Source organism: Podarcis vaucheri (genome assembly GCF_965113315.1).
Source record: "Podarcis vaucheri genome assembly, chromosome: 13".
In the NCBI taxonomy this organism is placed as follows: Eukaryota; Metazoa; Chordata; class Lepidosauria; order Squamata; family Lacertidae; genus Podarcis; species Podarcis vaucheri.
Window position 1 is genome coordinate 39,157,172 of NC_138751.1, and position 17,776 is coordinate 39,174,947.

The 17,776-nt window shown below is 47.3% G+C and overlaps 1 protein-coding gene across 2 annotated transcripts; it reads left to right on the forward strand.

Annotated features, from left to right (window-relative positions):
• The first annotated feature begins 2,996 nt into the window (after positions 1 to 2,996).
• Positions 2,997 to 13,753, forward strand: LOC309516042 (uncharacterized protein C19orf81 homolog). Of its 2 annotated transcripts, none has more exons than XM_082194539.1 (7): positions 2,997 to 3,062; positions 5,374 to 5,502; positions 6,901 to 6,965; positions 10,258 to 10,348; positions 10,783 to 10,903; positions 12,155 to 12,294; positions 13,510 to 13,753. In XM_082194539.1, the coding sequence occupies exons 2-7, from the start codon at positions 5,396 to 5,398 to the stop codon at positions 13,715 to 13,717; spliced, it is 732 nt and encodes a 243-aa protein (XP_082050665.1). In that variant the 5' UTR covers positions 2,997 to 3,062; positions 5,374 to 5,395; the 3' UTR covers positions 13,718 to 13,753. The 2 variants fall into 2 exon arrangements, with proteins under 2 accessions (XP_082050665.1, XP_082050666.1); XM_082194540.1 differs by having other exon boundaries at positions 3,010 to 3,062; positions 5,460 to 5,502.
• Positions 13,754 to 17,776: the final 4,023 nt, after the last annotated feature.

Sequence of the window (17,776 nt, forward strand, 5' to 3'; positions counted from 1 at the left end):
TTTTCCGTCTTGCGAGGCATTCGTCTTACGGGGCACCACTGTATACATTTACTAATCATAGAATATGCACATACATGTGTCTATGCAATTTCCCCTAATTTATATTTATGTTATCAAACAATTTCTCCTTATATTATGTATTTTCAAATATGAAACACGTTATATATTTACTAATCATAGAACTGTAGAGTTGGAAGGGAACGTGAGGGTCATCCAGTCCAACCCCCTGCAAAGTGTCCAGGGTAGTATGCCAGAATATGCATGTTTAAGCCCACTGTCCCCGGTACACTGGGCTTCAGCTTGTAGGTCAAGACCCACTAGTGGGGGTCATGGCCTGATCCAAGGTGGGTTGCAACAGGAGCAAAGATATGGTAAAAGATTAAGACATGGGATCCTAAGTGCATGTTTGGGTTAAAAGTGGGTCTGAAACGGCCAGAGACTAGTGCTCTAGCATATGATTCCTTGTACACATTACTTGCCTAGAGATCTGAATTGCAAAATTCAGAGAAGTGCAAATTTCAAATACAGTGGTACCTCGGGTTACAGACGCTTCAGGTTATAGACTCCACTAACCCAGAAATAGTACCTCGGGTTAAGAACTTTGCTTCAGGATGAGAACAGAAATCATGTGGCAGCGACACAGGGCAGCAGGAGGCCCCATTAGCTAAAGTGGTACCTCAGGTTAAGAACAGTTTCAGGTTAAGAACGGACCTCCAGAACGAATTAAGTTCTTAACCAGAGGTACCACTGTACCATTTCGGTATGCAAAGTGTGAATTAGGTAGGATCACCTATGAATGCGATCTGAAACAGATTTACTCCCAATCCCTATATGCAGGTATTGGGTCAGTCTCCCTGGCCATCTCAATGCATTTCAAGGTCACAGAACATTGGGAAGGGCAATCTTTTGGATGGGGGTGGAGGGCTTTTGGGGAATATCCCGAAAAAACCATTATGAAAACAACTAAGTGCTCTGAAACACATTTTAATGGCTATTTGGAAAAGCAATTCACGCCTCGGAACTTTCAGCAACTTAATTCTTTTCCCAGGCTGCTAGCTAATCTTTGGCACTCTGCAACAAGGTGATTGGCAAATGGAACTGCAAATATTACCGGGGTCTCCGAATAGCTCTCTGTCTATTATGCATCTCAGCATAAATGGGAGAGATGCTGCAGAGCCAGAGACCCTTCCAAAGAGGCAACTTAATTAAAATTGCTGCAGTTTTCTTGTTAATGGTAGGACAGGGAATGGCATTTACCTTGCATGTGGTTCACTGAAGGTCTTTGCTGGCTGCGTGTGCTACTGAAAGAGGGAGCAGGCAGGGTAGGACTTGGGGGGGGGGAGGCCCCAGGCTCCACTAAGCAGAATAAGCTGGTGGACCCCCAAATGCAGTGGGGCTGGAGTAAGCAAAGGAAGATTCAGCATCCTCTGAAGAGCCTCTCTCCTGTAAGATATTTAAGTCTATATAGCCTAACCTAATGGAAGTGAGAGCTGGACCATAAAGGAAGCTGATCGCCAAAGAATTGATGCTTTGGAATTATGGTGCTGGAGGAGACTCTTGAGAGTCCCATGGACTGCAAGAAGATCACACCTATCCATTCTGATGGAAATCAGCCCTGAGTGCTCACTGGAAGGACAGATCCTGAAGCTGAGGCTCCAATACTTTGGCCACCTCATGAGAAGAGAGGACTCCCTGGAAAAGACCCTGATGTTGGGAAAGATGGAGGGCACAAGGAGAAGGGGACGACAGAGGACGAGATGGTTGGCCAGTGTTCTCGAAGCTACCAGCATGAGTTTGACCAAACTGAGGAGGCAGTGGAAGACAGGAGTGCCTGGCGTGCTCTGGTCCATGGGGTCACGAAGAGTTGGACACGACTAAACGACTAAACAACACAGCCTAACCTAACTACATCAGTGGGTTGGACTTGTCAACATGCAGAGGGCCGGGAGGCAAGCCTCTGCTGGGCCATTCCCTTCCAGCCGTCCCGCTGCGAAGACCCCCGCCTCTGCTCCAACGTAAATCAGCGACCCGGGTTTGAGAGCCAGGGCACACTATCAGCGGATCGAACTGTGCACACAGAATAGGCGTGAGGCTTGTGGAAGCATAGTACAACTACAGATTTATTAATCATAAATCAGGACAAAGAAACATGTCGTCTCCCTCTCATGTCGTCTCAGTGAGAACAGCTAAAAGCAAAATCTATACACACAACGGAAGTTCCCAGCATACTGGAATGTAAACAGACATGTGACACGTGACAATCCCAGGTCTGTTACTTAAGGTGGAATGGAAATGTCAACAGGACTAACTACAACGTTGACTGGTTGGACGATGGATGCAGAAGAATGGTGGGAGGAAGCAGCTGAGAAACCCGCAAGGGAAGAAGGCTCAATACCAGGGGATTGGTGGTAGGATGTCAATGAGTGGTCAGAGGGAGAAGACTGGGAGGAGGAGTTGGAAACTGAAGAGGAAACGGGGAGAATCTGCAGTAAACTAAAGTCCAGAAGCAGAAACAGAAGCAGGGAAGGTGAGAGGCCAAGAGGCAGAGATGAGTCAGGCTGCTGAAGGAGCACAGGGATCTCTCCTCCTGCTGCAACAAGCTCGCCTCCCTCCTGGTCTCCCGGGACCAGGAGAGGCATGAAGCGGAAGGAGCAAAGGCAGGTACACTAGCATAGTCTCATATTGCTTGGAAAAAAACCCTGGAGGGGAATAGACTTAGGTGGCTGTGGGAAGGTGGGGAACTTTAGTTTCTGCAACTGCCTCATATGGGGGAGGGGGCAAGACCTACCTGCTCATTAGGCCCAGTATGCCTGTGTGGATTCTGCATTTCTAATAAGGAGTTAATTTCACCCACTCTGTGTGATTTGCTGCGGGCTCGCTTCTGACAATGAGCTGGCTCTGCGTGCCATTGGCTCTGGCTCCACCTGCTGGCAGTCTCCCCATCTTCTACATCCCCCTCCCTTGCAGCGGAGTCAGCATTCTGGAACCCCGGAACTGGTTTTGAATCTTTGCTGTTGGCCTGCTGGAAGGCTGAAACCTCTTAAACCAGAAAAAAAGATAAGGTTAGCTGGAGGAGGCTAGGCAGGGATGCCAGCCTTGTGGAGGCCTTGAACTGGGAGAATCTGCCTCCATAGCCTATTCATTCCAGAGGATGCCATGTTGTTTTGGGGAGTGACTGAGTGGTTTGGGTGGCAGGTGCTAGAGGGCAGGTTTACTGCAGGGGTGTGGGATCCTTGTGCCTCTCCAGATGTGGTTGGATTCCTGCTCCTATCAGCTGTAGTCACTAGGGCCAATAGCTAGGGATGGTGAGCCTAGGGCTTGCCGATCGGAAGGTTGGCGGTTCGAATCCCCGCGACGGGGTGAGTTCCCATTGCTCGGTCTCATCTCCTGCCCATCTAGCAGTTCAAAAGCACGTCAAAGTGCAAGTAGATAAATAGGTACCACTCTGGCATGAAGGTAAATGGCGTTTCCGTGTCCTGCTCTGGTTCGCCAGAAGAGGCTTAGTCATGCTGGCCACATGACCCGGAAAAACTGTCTGCGGACAAACGTCGGCTCCCTTGGCCAGTAAAGCAAGATGAGCACTGCAACCCCAGAGTCGTTCGCGACTGGACTTAACTGTCAGGGGTCCTTTACCTTTTTTTAACCTCTCAATGGCCACAGGTTTCCTATCCCTACCTAGCTATGTGTTCTATTATGAATTTGGTTACTAGTTCCCAGTTCCGTACAAATGTTCAAAAAAGAGCTCAGCCACTAGACTTTTTAAAAGGGGTGGCCCAAAGCTTATCATGGGGTGCACCCTCCTCCATTCCTTCTTTGTAAGTGCCATTTGGGCTCATCATGTGCCGATTGGTGTTGAAGCCCCCCCCCCCCAGTTTGACTGGAGTATTACTGCGGATCTCCAAAGTGGCATGGGATGTTTGTGTTATTGAGATAGATTAAAGCTTATTTTGGGGTGCAGGGGCATATAAACTTCAGTTCCTTTCTATGTTTCCGTTTGTGCAGAGAAGGACCTGGGAATCAACTGTAAGGTTGGACACATCAAAAAAAGCGTTTCAGGAAACGTGTTGTAAACTTCATTAAGCGAAATCACGCTGGCGAAAGACAGGACTCCACAGTGCCATCTGGTGTCACAGTGCTGTAACACATATAAAACACATTTTCTTCACTAGTGTAGCTGAGTCCCAGCTTCAATATTGCTGTGGTTATCTTCTTTTCACAGAATAATAGAATCATAGAATTGTAGAGTTGGAAGAGACCACGATCTAGTCCACCATCTAGTCCAACCTCCTACAATGCATCTATTCCAATACAATCTATTCCAAAGCTCAAACCCACAACCCTGAGATTGAGGGTCTCTTGCTCTACCGACTGAACAATCAGGTTCTTTGACCCTTTGTCCTGTTCCAAGGAATCCGCCTTATTCCACGGCCGATGGCTTGTCCATCTCGCCCAGTCCAGAAGCTATGGGAAGTTGTTGAACTACAACTCCCATCAGCTCTAGCCACAGTCGGCCAATAGACAGGGATGATGGGAGTTGTGGTTCAACGACATCTGGAGGTCCAAAGGTTCCTCACACCTGTAGCATGATCTGCTCCAGGGTTTCCCAAACCTGGGTCTCCAGCTGTTTGGGGGACTACAATTCCCATCATCCCTCACCACTGGTCCTGCTAGCTATGGATGATGCGAGTTGTAGTATAAACAACTGCTGGAGACCCAAGTTTGAGAAACTCTGATCTACTCTGACTGGCATTGGCTCACCGGGGTACCTTAGGCAGAGAGGTCTATCTGCTATCTGAGCCTTTTTTTAACTGGAGGTGCCAGGTTTGGAGACTGGGGCACTGGGCGCTCCAGTACCCTGTGATTGAAGGACTGGAACACATGTCAAAGTAAATTTGCCCTGATTGCAGGAGCCAGATGGGGCGGCTTGAGTTAAGCTGCTGCTTTGAAGCATGTTTAAACAGTCCTTACTACCCTGTCTTAGAACAGTCCTTATTACCCTGCTGAGGATGAGTACAGATCAAAACGTGTTGGGAATAAAAAACAATCCATGCAGCTGGTTTCTTTCTGTGCAAGCCCTGACTGCCCTCCCCATGACAATTGATCTTCCTCCCTGCAATGTAAATGTCTCCCAACATGATGTCCCTGATCTATATGGAGAACAGGAGTGGATGAATCTGTCCATTTTGGTTTTTCTCATTTTTCAGTCTTCAATCCAGGTCGCCACACTTCCCCATAGGTTTACAAAACTGTAAAATAAAATAAAAAGTCACAGTGCAGATTCCTCAGCATTCTAGTGCAGATCTATCTGAATAGACACATGCATATTATGTACATTATGAATTTTGCCCAATGTACACATTTTTTTTTTGCAAGCAATTTCCACTGATATACTGTCATGCATTCCTGTATGTCGGTGTCACGCAAATACCTGAATTTGTATGAAAGCTTTCCCCCAACAGACACATTTTGCAGTTGGAGGACTGCATCACAAAATTTGGAGAGGTGAGGCTTTCAAAGGGTAGCTGGATTTTGGCTCACGTTATTGTTTGGAGAGGGGTGGGGAGTGCAAATCGGGGCGTTTGGCTTCGTGATTTAAAATGCAAACTGTGCCGAATTTCTTTAACAGGCGAATCCTTCCAAATGTGAAATAACGACATGTATGGCTGCTTCGAAATGCCCGGGATAACATCAGAAAAGTCTCAGTGTGCTTCCATCTCAGTTTCTTATTCTTCCTTGTAAAATGAGATGATTCCTACTAATTTCTCACGGCTGCTTTGGGGAGGGCAAAAATAAAAAAGAGAACATAAGAACACAAGAAGAAACCTGCTGGCTAAGACCAAAGGCGCAGCTAGCAATTATTATTATTATTATTATTATTATTATTATTATTATTATTATTCCGGTACTCTGTAGCAGGGTGCCTCTAATCCCAGAGCCAGCATTTAGTCATCATGCCCAGCAGCTATTCATATTTTCCTTCCCCATATGCTTGCCTTAATGCCCTTTCCAAGGCCAAGTAAGCTTAGTGACTACCACTGCCTCTTGTGGCAGAGAGTTCCATAAGTTAATCTGTGCAGTTGTTTATTTAAAATGTGGCATGAAACCCAGTGGTTTATTATGGCAGATACGGGAGCGTGTTCGACCGGTCTGCCCTTCGCCAGCAACCTCCGGCCTGCTTTCTTAAACTCTAACCGTGGGTGGCTGAAACCGACTGTCAGCTTCCTTCTCCTTAGTCTGCATTTAGCCTTTGTAGAACTCAGTAGGGGCTGGATCTACACTGACTGTAAAAACGCTTTAAAAAAGAGAAATATACAGCTCTCAATGCAATTTTACATTGATGATTTTACATTGCTCTACAGCGCCCTCCGGTGTCACATGCTTAAAACACATTTATTTCAAATGACCAGTATAGGATGAAGATTGAGATAAAATGAAAATCAGTTAGCTCTGCCTGCCACTCACTCTCTGGTGCAACCTACTGTTGGCCCTCCTTGCCTTTTGCACAACCAAGTCCCTTCTCTCTCCTTGCCTGGAAGTGCAAACTCCAGACGGCCGTGCAATTGCCCGCAAAACTAACCAACCTGTTGTGTAAACCGCTTTGAGTTTTTTACAGTCAAGCGGTGTGTAAGTTTTATGAAATAAATAAAATAAACGAACCCATGGCACGCCAACTGCTGCTGGTTACATCAAAGCAATAATTCATTTGGGAGTGGAAATTGAGAGATTCCTTCTTCATTTCAGAATCTAAAAGGTGTGGAAGGCACAACTGCTCTTTCTCCATATGCAAAAGCCAGAGCATATTTTTTGGGGGCGGGGTGGTGGTGGTTGGGGGACTGGGGAGGCCACATTTCGGTTATTACCAAGCAGGCTTAACCCATGTTGTTTTCCCCTGTTCCCTAGGATGCAAGAAGACGAGAATGAAGGGGCTAAATTGCGTTCCAGTTCCGGCATCCAGTGGGAGCCAAGTAAGGGTCACGAGACACATGAAACACCACTATTAGGAACATGGGAAACAGCAGTATACCATCTAGCTAAATGCCGTCTGCACTGACTGGCAACAGGTTCCAAGATTTCAGGCAGAGGTCATCCTCAGGCCTGCTTGAAGACATAACCCCCAACAGATGAAAACAGAGGCATCCTATTCCACGAATAAAACTTTTACTATTTATAGCCTGCCCATCTGACTGGATTGCCCCAGTCACTCTGGGTGGCTTCCAACATATAATAAAACATTAAACATCAAAAAAACTTCCCTTCAGATGGCTCAGGAGTCTCATAACTCCGAAACCTGTCAGGAGTTCAGCCTACACTCGAGTAGGACCCTGGCAGAGACACATGCCCGACTGGCATGTTTTCTCCCTCCTGGTCGATCGTTCGGGAGCTTCAAAAGCTTTCTTCTGCCCGAACATCACAGTGACCGATGCCAACAGACATCAACACACTTAGGGATCCGCAGAGTCTTCGCAGCATTGCATGATAGACCTCAGCAACTCAGCATTTTGGCTAATCTACTTTGTTTACATATAAACACACACGGAGCACTGCAACATGGCTCCCTCTCTCTCTAGCATCAGATAGCAAAGAGAAAAAGAACAAAGGGCAATAGTCCCACTTCATGGAACACAGTAACACAAACATCCTGTCTCCGTCACTTCCCACTCTGTGGAGTCAAAACACACACCGTCATGTGAAAGACAAAAATCCCATGACTGCAATCGTGGAGCAGGAATTCTAACATAACCTCCATCATTTCTCTGATGAAAGTAGGGACGTCTTCAGGGAAATCAGGACATTCTGGGATCAAATCAGAAACCAGGGCGGCCTCTGCAGATCCGGGACTGTCCCTGGAAGATAGGGAGACTTGGTCTGCACAGATTGAACCTTCTAAATGGAAATGAGATTCCCTACCACTAAGCCACAGCCCTTCCCCATTCTTGGCCTCCGTGAGCGTTGGGGGCTTCAGCTGACAAAGCCCTGCTCACGTTCCTTCTCCCTCCCGCTTTACCTGCAGCACCCCGTTGGAAGAAGATGCTGATGCTGCCAACACCAGCTTTTAACATAATCATCCAGTCCTAAACACAGTAGAGTTTGAACCCATGCCAGGAAAAATGTAGCAGTGAAATGAGGAGGAGGAGGAAGGGAGCTGAGGGGTGGGCAGCACAGCCAGGAGAAGGCTCAGGCTGATGCTGGAACTCAATTCCGCAAGCGTCTAGTGCAGGGATGGGGAATCTGCGGCCCACCAGGCACTGCTGGACCACAGTTCCCATCTACCCTCAGTTATACTGGCTGGGGCTGGCCAGGGCTGATGGTAGTTCAAGTTGTTTGGAGAGCACCATATTGGCTATAACCGGTTTGATCTACAGAATGGGGAGATAAAGCCGGGGCAGGGTGTGTGTGTGTGTTGGAGAAAATAGCCTGGTTACCTGAATCCCAGATTTAGCTCCTTCCCCTCGTGGTCCTGAGAATGGGGCTAAAACCCTGGAATGTCAGTCAAGCCCTGAGACTCAATAGCTGTACTATAGAACCAGGTACACACATGCACGACTATAGCAGGAGGGTTTTACAGCAATAAAACGATAGGCCGTTTTATTCTACAGACCTTGCAGAGATATGTGTGGCTCTCCTGCCTGTTTCAATTTAATGTAACCCTCTATGGTAATCCCTTAGTTGATTATTTATACATTACATACATACATACCCTGCCCATCTGGCTGAGTTTCCCCAGCTACTCTGGGCAGCTCCCAACAGAATATTAAAAACACAACAAAACATCAAACATTATAAACTTCCCTAAACAGGGCTGTCTTCAGATGACTTATAAAAGTCAGATAGTTGTTTTATCTCCTTGACATCTGATGGAAGGGTGTTCCACAGAGCGGGCGCCACTACCGAGAAGACTCTCTGCCTGGTTCCCTGTAACCTCACTTCTCTCTTTTTTTTAATAGAATTTTTATTGGTTTTTCACAATTTTTATAAACACAGACATTACACAATAGAAACAAACAAACGCATAAACAAACATGTATAATTTCAAATCCTTTTTTCTTAAACCTTACTTCACCGACTTCCCCATACCTCCCCTTTCTGCATCCCAATTTCCATTTGTTTCAGCAAATCCTGCCCCTCGATTTTATCATAATTTTCCCTTAATCTTTTCCTTTACTTAATCTTTTACAGCTGTAATCCCCTTTTTTCAAAAACCTCAACATTTTAACATTCATTAATTTTACAATGTTTCTTGAGATAAATTTTAAATTTCTTCCAGTCTTCATCCGCCGTCTCTTTCCCCTGGTCACGGATTCTGCCGGTCATTTCAGCCAGTCCCATGTAGTCTATCACCTTCATCTGCCATTCTTCCAGAGTGGGTAGATCTTGTGTCTTCCAATACTTTGCAATGAGTATTCTTGCTGCTGTTGTGGCATACATAAAAAAAGTTCTTTCTTTGGCACCAATTGGCCGACAATGCCCAAGAGAAAAGCTTCTGGTTTCTTAGGGAAAGTACATTTAAGTACCTTTTTCATTTCATTATATATCATTTCCCAGAAAGCCTTAATCTTCGGGCATGTCCACCAAAGGTGGAAGAAAGTACCTTCAGGTTCTTTACATTTCCAACATTTATTATCGGGCAGCTGATAGATCTTTGCAAGCTTGACTGGGGTCATGTACCACCTGTAAATCATTTTCATAATATTTTCTCTTAAGGCATTACATGCCGTAAACTTTATACTGGTGTCCACAACTTTTCCCAGTCAGCAAACATGATGTTATGACCAATGTCTTGTGCCCACTTAATCATAGCTGATTTCACTGTTTCATCTTGCGTATTCCATTTCAGCAGCAAGTTATACATTCTTGACAGATTCTTAGTATTGGGTTCTAACAGTTCTGTTTCTAATTTTGTTTTCTCCACCTGAAAGCCAATTTTCCTGTCCTGTTTGTAAACCTCCATTATTTGGTAATAATGGAGCCAGTCTCGTACTTTAAACTTCAACTTCTCATAACTCTGTAATTTCAGTTTGTCCCCCTCTTGTTCCAAAATTTCCCATGTAACCTCACTTCTCAAAGGGAGGGAACCGCCACAAGGCCCTCAGAGCTGGACCTCAGTTCCGGGCTGGACGATGGGGGTGGAGATGCTCCTTAGGTATACAGGGCCAAGGCCATTTAGGGCTTTAAAGGTCAGCACCAACACTTTGAATTGTGCTCGGAAACATAATGTGATTTTTATGATGATCCTTATCATTCTTTTTCCTTCTGCAGCCCTTCTTCTGCCGGAAAGTGAGAGTGAAGAGGGAACCTCTTGTCTTTTCCTTGACTTGGAGCAGCATTGTCCCCCGCCACGTAAAACTTCGTAAGCACTATTTATGTCAGTGTTCTCCTGGGTCATAAGAATGTAACTTCCAGGGACAGAGTTATCCAGCTTTGCTTTCCTCTGGAGGAGAGAATACTGAAGGCTCGGGATATATTTCCAAATAAACTAGGCTTTATTTCACCTGGGTCAAAGATCCAGTTTGGCACACCTTCCCATGTGCATTTGTGTACACACACACACACACACACACACACACACACACACACACAGGCTCCCTCTGGAGGCTTCACCTGGGGCAAAAAAACCTGGCTAGCCCCTGCTCCCCACCATAGCTACAGCTCTTCCTTAAGAGGTGTCGATGCACAATGAACAAGTTTCCAAAATATGTAGTAGATAGCTAAGATAAAACCAATCAACAGTGTGGTGTAGAGATTTCAGCTTTCTTTCTTCTTCCCCACACTTCCCCTACCCAGGCGTCAATACTTGAAGCGGATCATTGCAGAATATGAGGCACTGGACATGGAAATCCCGTGTATTCGCAAGTTCCCCAAGCCCCCAGCTGCCCGGCCCCTTTGCCTCTGTCTGGAGAGTCCGGTCAGTCTTCAGGAAGGAATCCTTTGGCTGGTGGGAGGTGGGAGGAACAGACTGGGGGTGTGGAATCTCTGGGCCGCTGGGACCATATAACACTGGTCCTGAAAGGCTTACCATTGGCTCTCAGTATGTTTCCAAGCACAATTCAAAGTGTTGGTGCTGACCTTTAAAGCCCTAAACGGCCTTGGCCCAGTATACCTGAAGGAGCGTCTCCACCCCATCGTTCTGCCTGGACATTGAGGTCCAGCGCCGAGGGCCTTCTGGCGGTTCCCTCCCTGCGAGAAGTGAAGGTACAGGGAACCAGACAGAGGGCCTTCTCGGTAGTGGCACACGCCCTGTGGAACGCCCTCCCATCACATGTCAATGAAATAAACAACTACAGTGGAACCTCAGTTTTTGAACGTCATCTGTTCCAGAAGACCGTTCGGCTTCTGAAAAGTTCGAAAACCGAGAATCAAAGAGCTGGGTGCAAAGTCAATGGGGGAAAAATGAAAAATGCACATTGGAAGATGTTCGGTTTCTGAAAATTGTTTGAAAACGGAAGCATTCACTTCCAGGTTGTTGGTGTTCGGGTTCCAAATTGTTCAGCTTCTGAAGCGTTAGACAACCGAGGTTCCACTGTATCTGACTTTAAGAAGACATCTGAGGGCAGGCCTGTTTAGGGAAGTTTTTGAATGTTTTACTGCGTGTATGTTGGAAGCTGCCCAGAGTGGCTGGGGCAGCCCAGTTAGATGGGTGGGGTACAAATCAATAAAGACAATATTGCTGTCACATGACTGTCACGTGTAAGATGGAGCAAGCTTATTTTCTTCTGTTCTGGAGGGTAGGACTCGAACAATGGCTTTGAGTTACAAGGTAGGAGATTCTGACTAAACAGGAAGAAGAACTTTCTGACAGTAAGAGCTGTTAGACAGTGGAATGGTCTCCCTCGAGAGGATGTGGACTCTCCTTCCTTTTAAGCAGAGGCTGGATGACCATCTGTCATGGATGCTTTATAAAACCGAGATTCCTACATTGCAGGGGGTTGGGCTAGATGACCCTTGGGGTCCTTTCTAATTCTTAAATTGTGGTGCCCAGAATACAATATCTTACGCAAAAGAGTGCAGTGCAGATTTTAATGTAACTGAGGACCCTGAAAGAAAGACTGGCTTAGCTGTACATTTCCTGTTTCCTAGACTTCCTTTAAGAAGGTTGCTGGCACCTCATAGTGAGTGGTCAGAGTGGATGACTTGGGATTCTCCCTTCGCCTTTTAGCCTGAAAAGGAGATGAACCATGCAGAGGTCCTGGCAGCTGTAGAGGAAGCCATTCCAGATGCGTTTGAGTCAGGACTCCTGCGCAGCATCCAGTTTGAGAACATCAATGTGATCTGTGGGACGGCTGGACGGAAGAACAGGTGAGACCAGGGGTCAGCAAATTTTTTCAGCAGGGAGCCGGTCCACTGTCCTTCAGACCTTGGGGGGGGGGCCGGACTATATTTTTTTTTTGGGGGGGGGAATGAATTCCTATAACCCACAAATAACCCAGAGATGCATTTTAAATAAAAGCACACATTCTACTCATGTAAAAACACGCTGATTCCCGGATCGTCCTTGGGCCGGATTTAGAAGGCGATTGGGCCACATCCGGCCCCCGGGCCTTAGTTTGCCTACCCATGGGTTAGGCAATTTTTCTGTTTATATCCTGCCCATCTGACTGGATTGCCCCAGGCATTCTGGGTGGCTTCCAAAATATATATACCGTATTTTTCGCTCTATAGGATGCACCCGACCATAGAACGCACCTTGTTTTAGAGGGGAGAACAAGAAAAAAATAAATCTCCCCCTCTCTGCTCAGCGCCTCTTCAGCGAAGCGGCAGGAGAAACGGAGCCCCTTCCATTTCTCCTCCCACTTGGCTGAAGGGGCGCTGTGCAGCTCTCCCTCTCTGCTGAAGCCAGGAGAGTCTTGCTCTCCCGGCTTCAGCAAAAGGAACCCGAAGTCTCCGGAGCGCAGCGGGACCTCCCACTGTGTTCCGGAGGCTTCAGGCGGCTATCCCTGAAGCCTGGAAGAGCGAGAGGGGTCGGTGCGCACTGACCCCTCTCGCTCTCCAGGCTTCAGCGAAAGCAACGCGAAGCCTCTGGAGCGCTGAAGCCAAGGAGCCTGCATTTGCGCCATAGGACGTACACACATTTCCCCTTAATTTTTGGAGGGGAAAAAGTGTGTCCTATAGAGCGAAAAATACGGTACATAAAAAAGAAACATTTTTTAAAAAGCCTTCTCTATACAGGATTGCCTTCAGACGGCTCAGGAGTCGGATAACTCCATACCCCCCAACATTTCTCTGATGAAAATGGGGACGTCCTAAGGAAAAGCGGGACATTCCGGGATCAAATCGGAAACCAGGACGGCTTCTGTAAACCAGGGACTGTCCCTGGAAAATAGGGACACTTGGAGGGTCTGTAGTTGTTAGGGTTGGTGAGAGGAGCAAGCGGGGCAGTGTGTGTATTTTTGTACGCAGCTCTTGATTTTTGTGTGTGTGCGTGTGTGTTTTAAGGAAGTTGCAGTCCACAAGTAGTTTTTATTAAATAACTAAGAGTACAAACGCCTCCCCCTTCCCTATCTCCACACACAGGTGGCTAATCACAGTGTCAGACTTCCGGACGCGGAACCAGCTCCTGTGTTCGGGACTGACTTTGGGCGAAAACCACTTTGTACTGCGGCGCTGGGACGATTTGGTGATGGAGGACTATCGCATGCACCTCCGGAGAGCCCTCGCACGCCAGCGCCTGCTGGACACCCTTAGTGACAACTGGGACGGGAATCAGTTGGATGGGATATGAAGTCCTGGGAAGAGAACTGTCAGCAGCAGAGAGAAACACGCTGTTTGTCTGTGTATATTTTGCTTCTTTCCCCCTCACTATAGAGACTCCCCTTTGGTAGGATGGAGATCCAGCCTGCCAGCTACTCCTGCTGAGAGCAAATTTGGGAAGAGGGCACCCCCTGGAGGCAGTTTGCGGGACTTCCCCTCTCATATGTTGCCAGCACAGTACAGTGTTTCGTATAGGGACATGGGTGGTGCCGTGGTCTAAAGCACTGAGCCTCTTGGGCTTGCCAATCGGAAGGTCGGTGGTTCGAATCCCCGCGACAAAGTGAACTCCCGTTGCTCTGTCCCAGCTCCTGCCATCCTAGCAGTTTGAAAGCACACCAGTGCAAGTAGATAAATAGGTCCCGCTGTGGCGGGAAGATAAACGGCGTTTCCGTGCGCTCTGGTTTCCATCACGATGTCCCGTTGCACCAGAAGCGGTTTAGTCCTGCTGGCCACATGACCCAGAAAGCTGTCTGTGGACAAACGCTGGCTCCCTTGGCCTGAAAGCAATGCCACACATCCCATAGTCACCTTTGACTGGACTTAACCGTCCAGGGGTCCTTTCCTTTACTTTTCACAGTGTTTCGTGTTTCATGTGCAAGGGCTCAAGCTGGCAGGCAAGCCATGCATCTTGATCTGTAAGCCATCCTTTGTTTTTCATGCAGGCAACGTGGAGGTGATCTTTCAGGAATGAGCAGAAACGCTTCCCCTTATTAGTGGTTCATGCACGAGACTTCTAATCTCAGGGTCATTGGGCAAAAGATTCCTTCATTGCAGGGGGTTGGACTGGACATCATCATGGTCCCTTTTGAGTTCTATGATTCTATGTCTTGTAGGGCTTGGGGTTTGTAGTTTTAAGCCTTGGCATGGCCTTGTTCAGAGGTGAGCAGCTCTGGATCTCAGCTCCCATCTGCCTCAGCCAGCATGGCCAATAGTCAGGGATGATGGAGGCTGTATCCCAACATCTTCAGGGCACTACATGTTGACGACGCCTGGTTTGCTAGTCTTTAACTGGTAGGTTGGGATAAGTGCGTCATATGCAGACCTAAAGTGGGTCACACACAGGAAGCATAATTTTTGTAGTTGTTGAGATTTTTTAAAGGGAAGTAGAAATCGTGTGTGCATATGTATATAATATGTGCTATGGATGTATATAGGGCATTGGTGGGGAGGAAAGAAAGCATTAGGAGAGGAGAAGGAAGGAAAGATATATGAGAACAGAAAAGCGGGGATGAAAGAGGGTGAATAACAACAAATAAATGTGAGAGCGAAAGAAAGGGGGGTGAAAGGCAAAGAGGATGAGGAATGAGGAAAGAGTGAAAGAATTGTAGTTAGAAGGGACCTTTTGGGTCATCTGATCCAACCCCCTGCAATGCTGGAATCTGAACACACGGTTCCCCATCCAATTTAAAACCATATCAGACCCTGCTTAGCTTTGTAATGTGCTAGCAGTTTTACTACTGCACCACATCTAGACTCCAGTGTTTGGGCCACACCTATTATTGACTTCTTTCTTTTGTATTCATATTTTATCGAAAGAATTTCAATTATAAAGCAACTGTGATATAGAGGGGACAAAAAAACAAAAGAAAAATGAGAAAAGAACGAAAATCTCTGGCATACAGCGCTTGGAGGGTTGGCTAACAGGGAATGTGAAAAAGGCTGGTCAGGCCTGCTTTAGCCAGTGTACTTAGGACTGCAACCTCAGTATGCATAAAGGATGGAGTACTCCCAAAGCCACTTAATTAAGGCAGATGAGAAAAAAAGGGAGAAAAGTCTTGATAGCACTTTGTTGCAGAAGCTAAATGAAACAGAACATAATATGAAGAGGAAGGAACGGAGGGGTTTTGTCGTTCTTACCTCAGGCCTTGTACAAAGCAGGGAGACATTCAATCAAACATACTGAGAAGAACCTCCCTCAGGACTACATAGCTGACCAGAGCAGATGTTACCTCCGTAAGGATCATGCCCCTCTGACTGGTCACTAAGCAACACCTACCTACCTACCTACTTACCTACCTGAACACACACCTTCCCAGTTAGCTGCCCTGGGCCAGAGATTACCCAGTGCAAGTATACATGAAATTGAATTGAGTCCTGAATTGTCGACTCTAATCCATTTCATAGGCCTTTTGCTGCTGGAGCAACCTTTGCTAGAAGGTCAAGAACAGGTAAGAGTCAGGAGCCTATCTCTGAAACCTGGCAGTGCTTACAGTATCTTAATTTCAAACCTAGAACCAATACGAGGTGTTTGACACCAGAATCTAGAATAATAATATTTTCATGGTTTGGTGTTGTTGAACTGTTTTCCTGCTTTTGAAGCTGCACCACACCCACCCACCCAGAAAACGTAGCCCCAGAATTGTTTTTAAAATGTTAATAATGAATAGCTTCCTTCTGGAGAAATGAGTATTTCTGACAGACCCCAAAGCAGGAAGGCCACCAACCTAAACTGGTTCTATCAGGGCAGCTCTTCCGCTCCTGGCTCCAGCTTATCTCCAGGCCACGAATGCGGAAATGTTTGCGTACATTTCAACGACCATTTCCATTTGCTATAAGCAAGGGAGGCTTAATTCTTGGGAAGCGGCAAGTTTTTTTATTGTGCGTCAACTTGCATTATCATATGCCTTTATGGTTCCTTCCAGAATAATGTGCAATCCACTTGGATGAAACTCTAAGGATCAATGTGCTGCAGTCATTTGTATGTTTAAATCCTTTCATACATTTTCGGTGGGCTTTTTTTGTAGTAAAGCCTTTTCACCTGCCACCGAAACGATGATAGTCAGAAACCCCCGAGAAGAGGCAGAGTGGGTAATAACAGCCACAAGAGTGCTCCTGCACATGTGCAGAATGCACTCAGTCATCCAAAGGGCATTTCTGCAATGTGAATGGCAGTCACCGGCTTCTCGCTGTTGGCATGGTCAGCAGGTGCCAAGAGCAAGATTTGGCCTCTGAGGGACCAGTGGCAGAACATGTCTATCGCTGCCCTCAGCACCTTTTTGCTGCTGCTTAATGTCCTTATTTTATGCTATTTGGGGTCCCCCCCCTCCATAGGTTGTAGGCAGCCCTGAGTGATGAAAACACATTTGGAATAATAATAATAATAATAATAATAATAATAATAATAATAATAATTTAAAAACTGTGGCACAAAAAGACTTTTTAGAGACGGGCAGCACGACCTAGGCATGTTTAATGTGAAGCGAGTCCTATTGAGTTCAGCGAGACTTCCAGGCAGGCTGACGGAAGGAGCAGCGACTACATTTCCCAGCATGCCTTTCAACTTAAAGGTAAAGGTAAAGGTACCCCTGCCCGTACGGGCCAGTCTTGACAGACTCTGGGGTTTGTGCGCCCATCTCACATCTATTGGCCGGGGGCCAGCGCTGTCCGGAGACACTTCCGGGTCACGTGGCCAGCGTGACATTGCTGCTCTGGCGAGCCAGAGCCGCACACGGAAACGCCGTTTACCTTCCCGCTAGTAAGCGGTACCTATTTATCTACTTGCACCCGAGGGTGCTTTCGAACTGCTAGGTTGGCAGGCGCTGGGACCGAACAACGGGAGCGCACCCCGCCGCGGGGATTTGAACCGCCGACCTTTCGATCGGCAAGCCCTAGGCGCTGAGGCTTTTGCCCACAGCGCCACCCGCGTCCCTCCTTTCAACTTAGGGGGGCGCTAGTCGGGGGCGAAGCGCCGTGTGCGCGTAGTGTTCTTTTCCTTTCTTTTCAAAAAGGAAGTCGTGAGGAAATACCCGCCGCTTGTTTCAGCCGTGGCTTAAAGCGGCGTGGTCGGACTACACTACCCAGCGTGCCTCGGGGTAGGCGGACTACGCGACCCAGCATCCCCGGCGGGGTAGAACTAAAAGAGAACCGTCGCATATGCGCCGCAGTGCGTCGTGGGAAATGTAGTCCGCGCCGCGTGAGGGAACTTTAAAACCGCCGGTGGCTGTGGATAACCGGGGCGTTCTGACGCCGTTGCCTCCTCCTGAAACCTGACGGGGGGGGGGGGGGAGCCGTTGCCGTCCTTCTCCCGCTT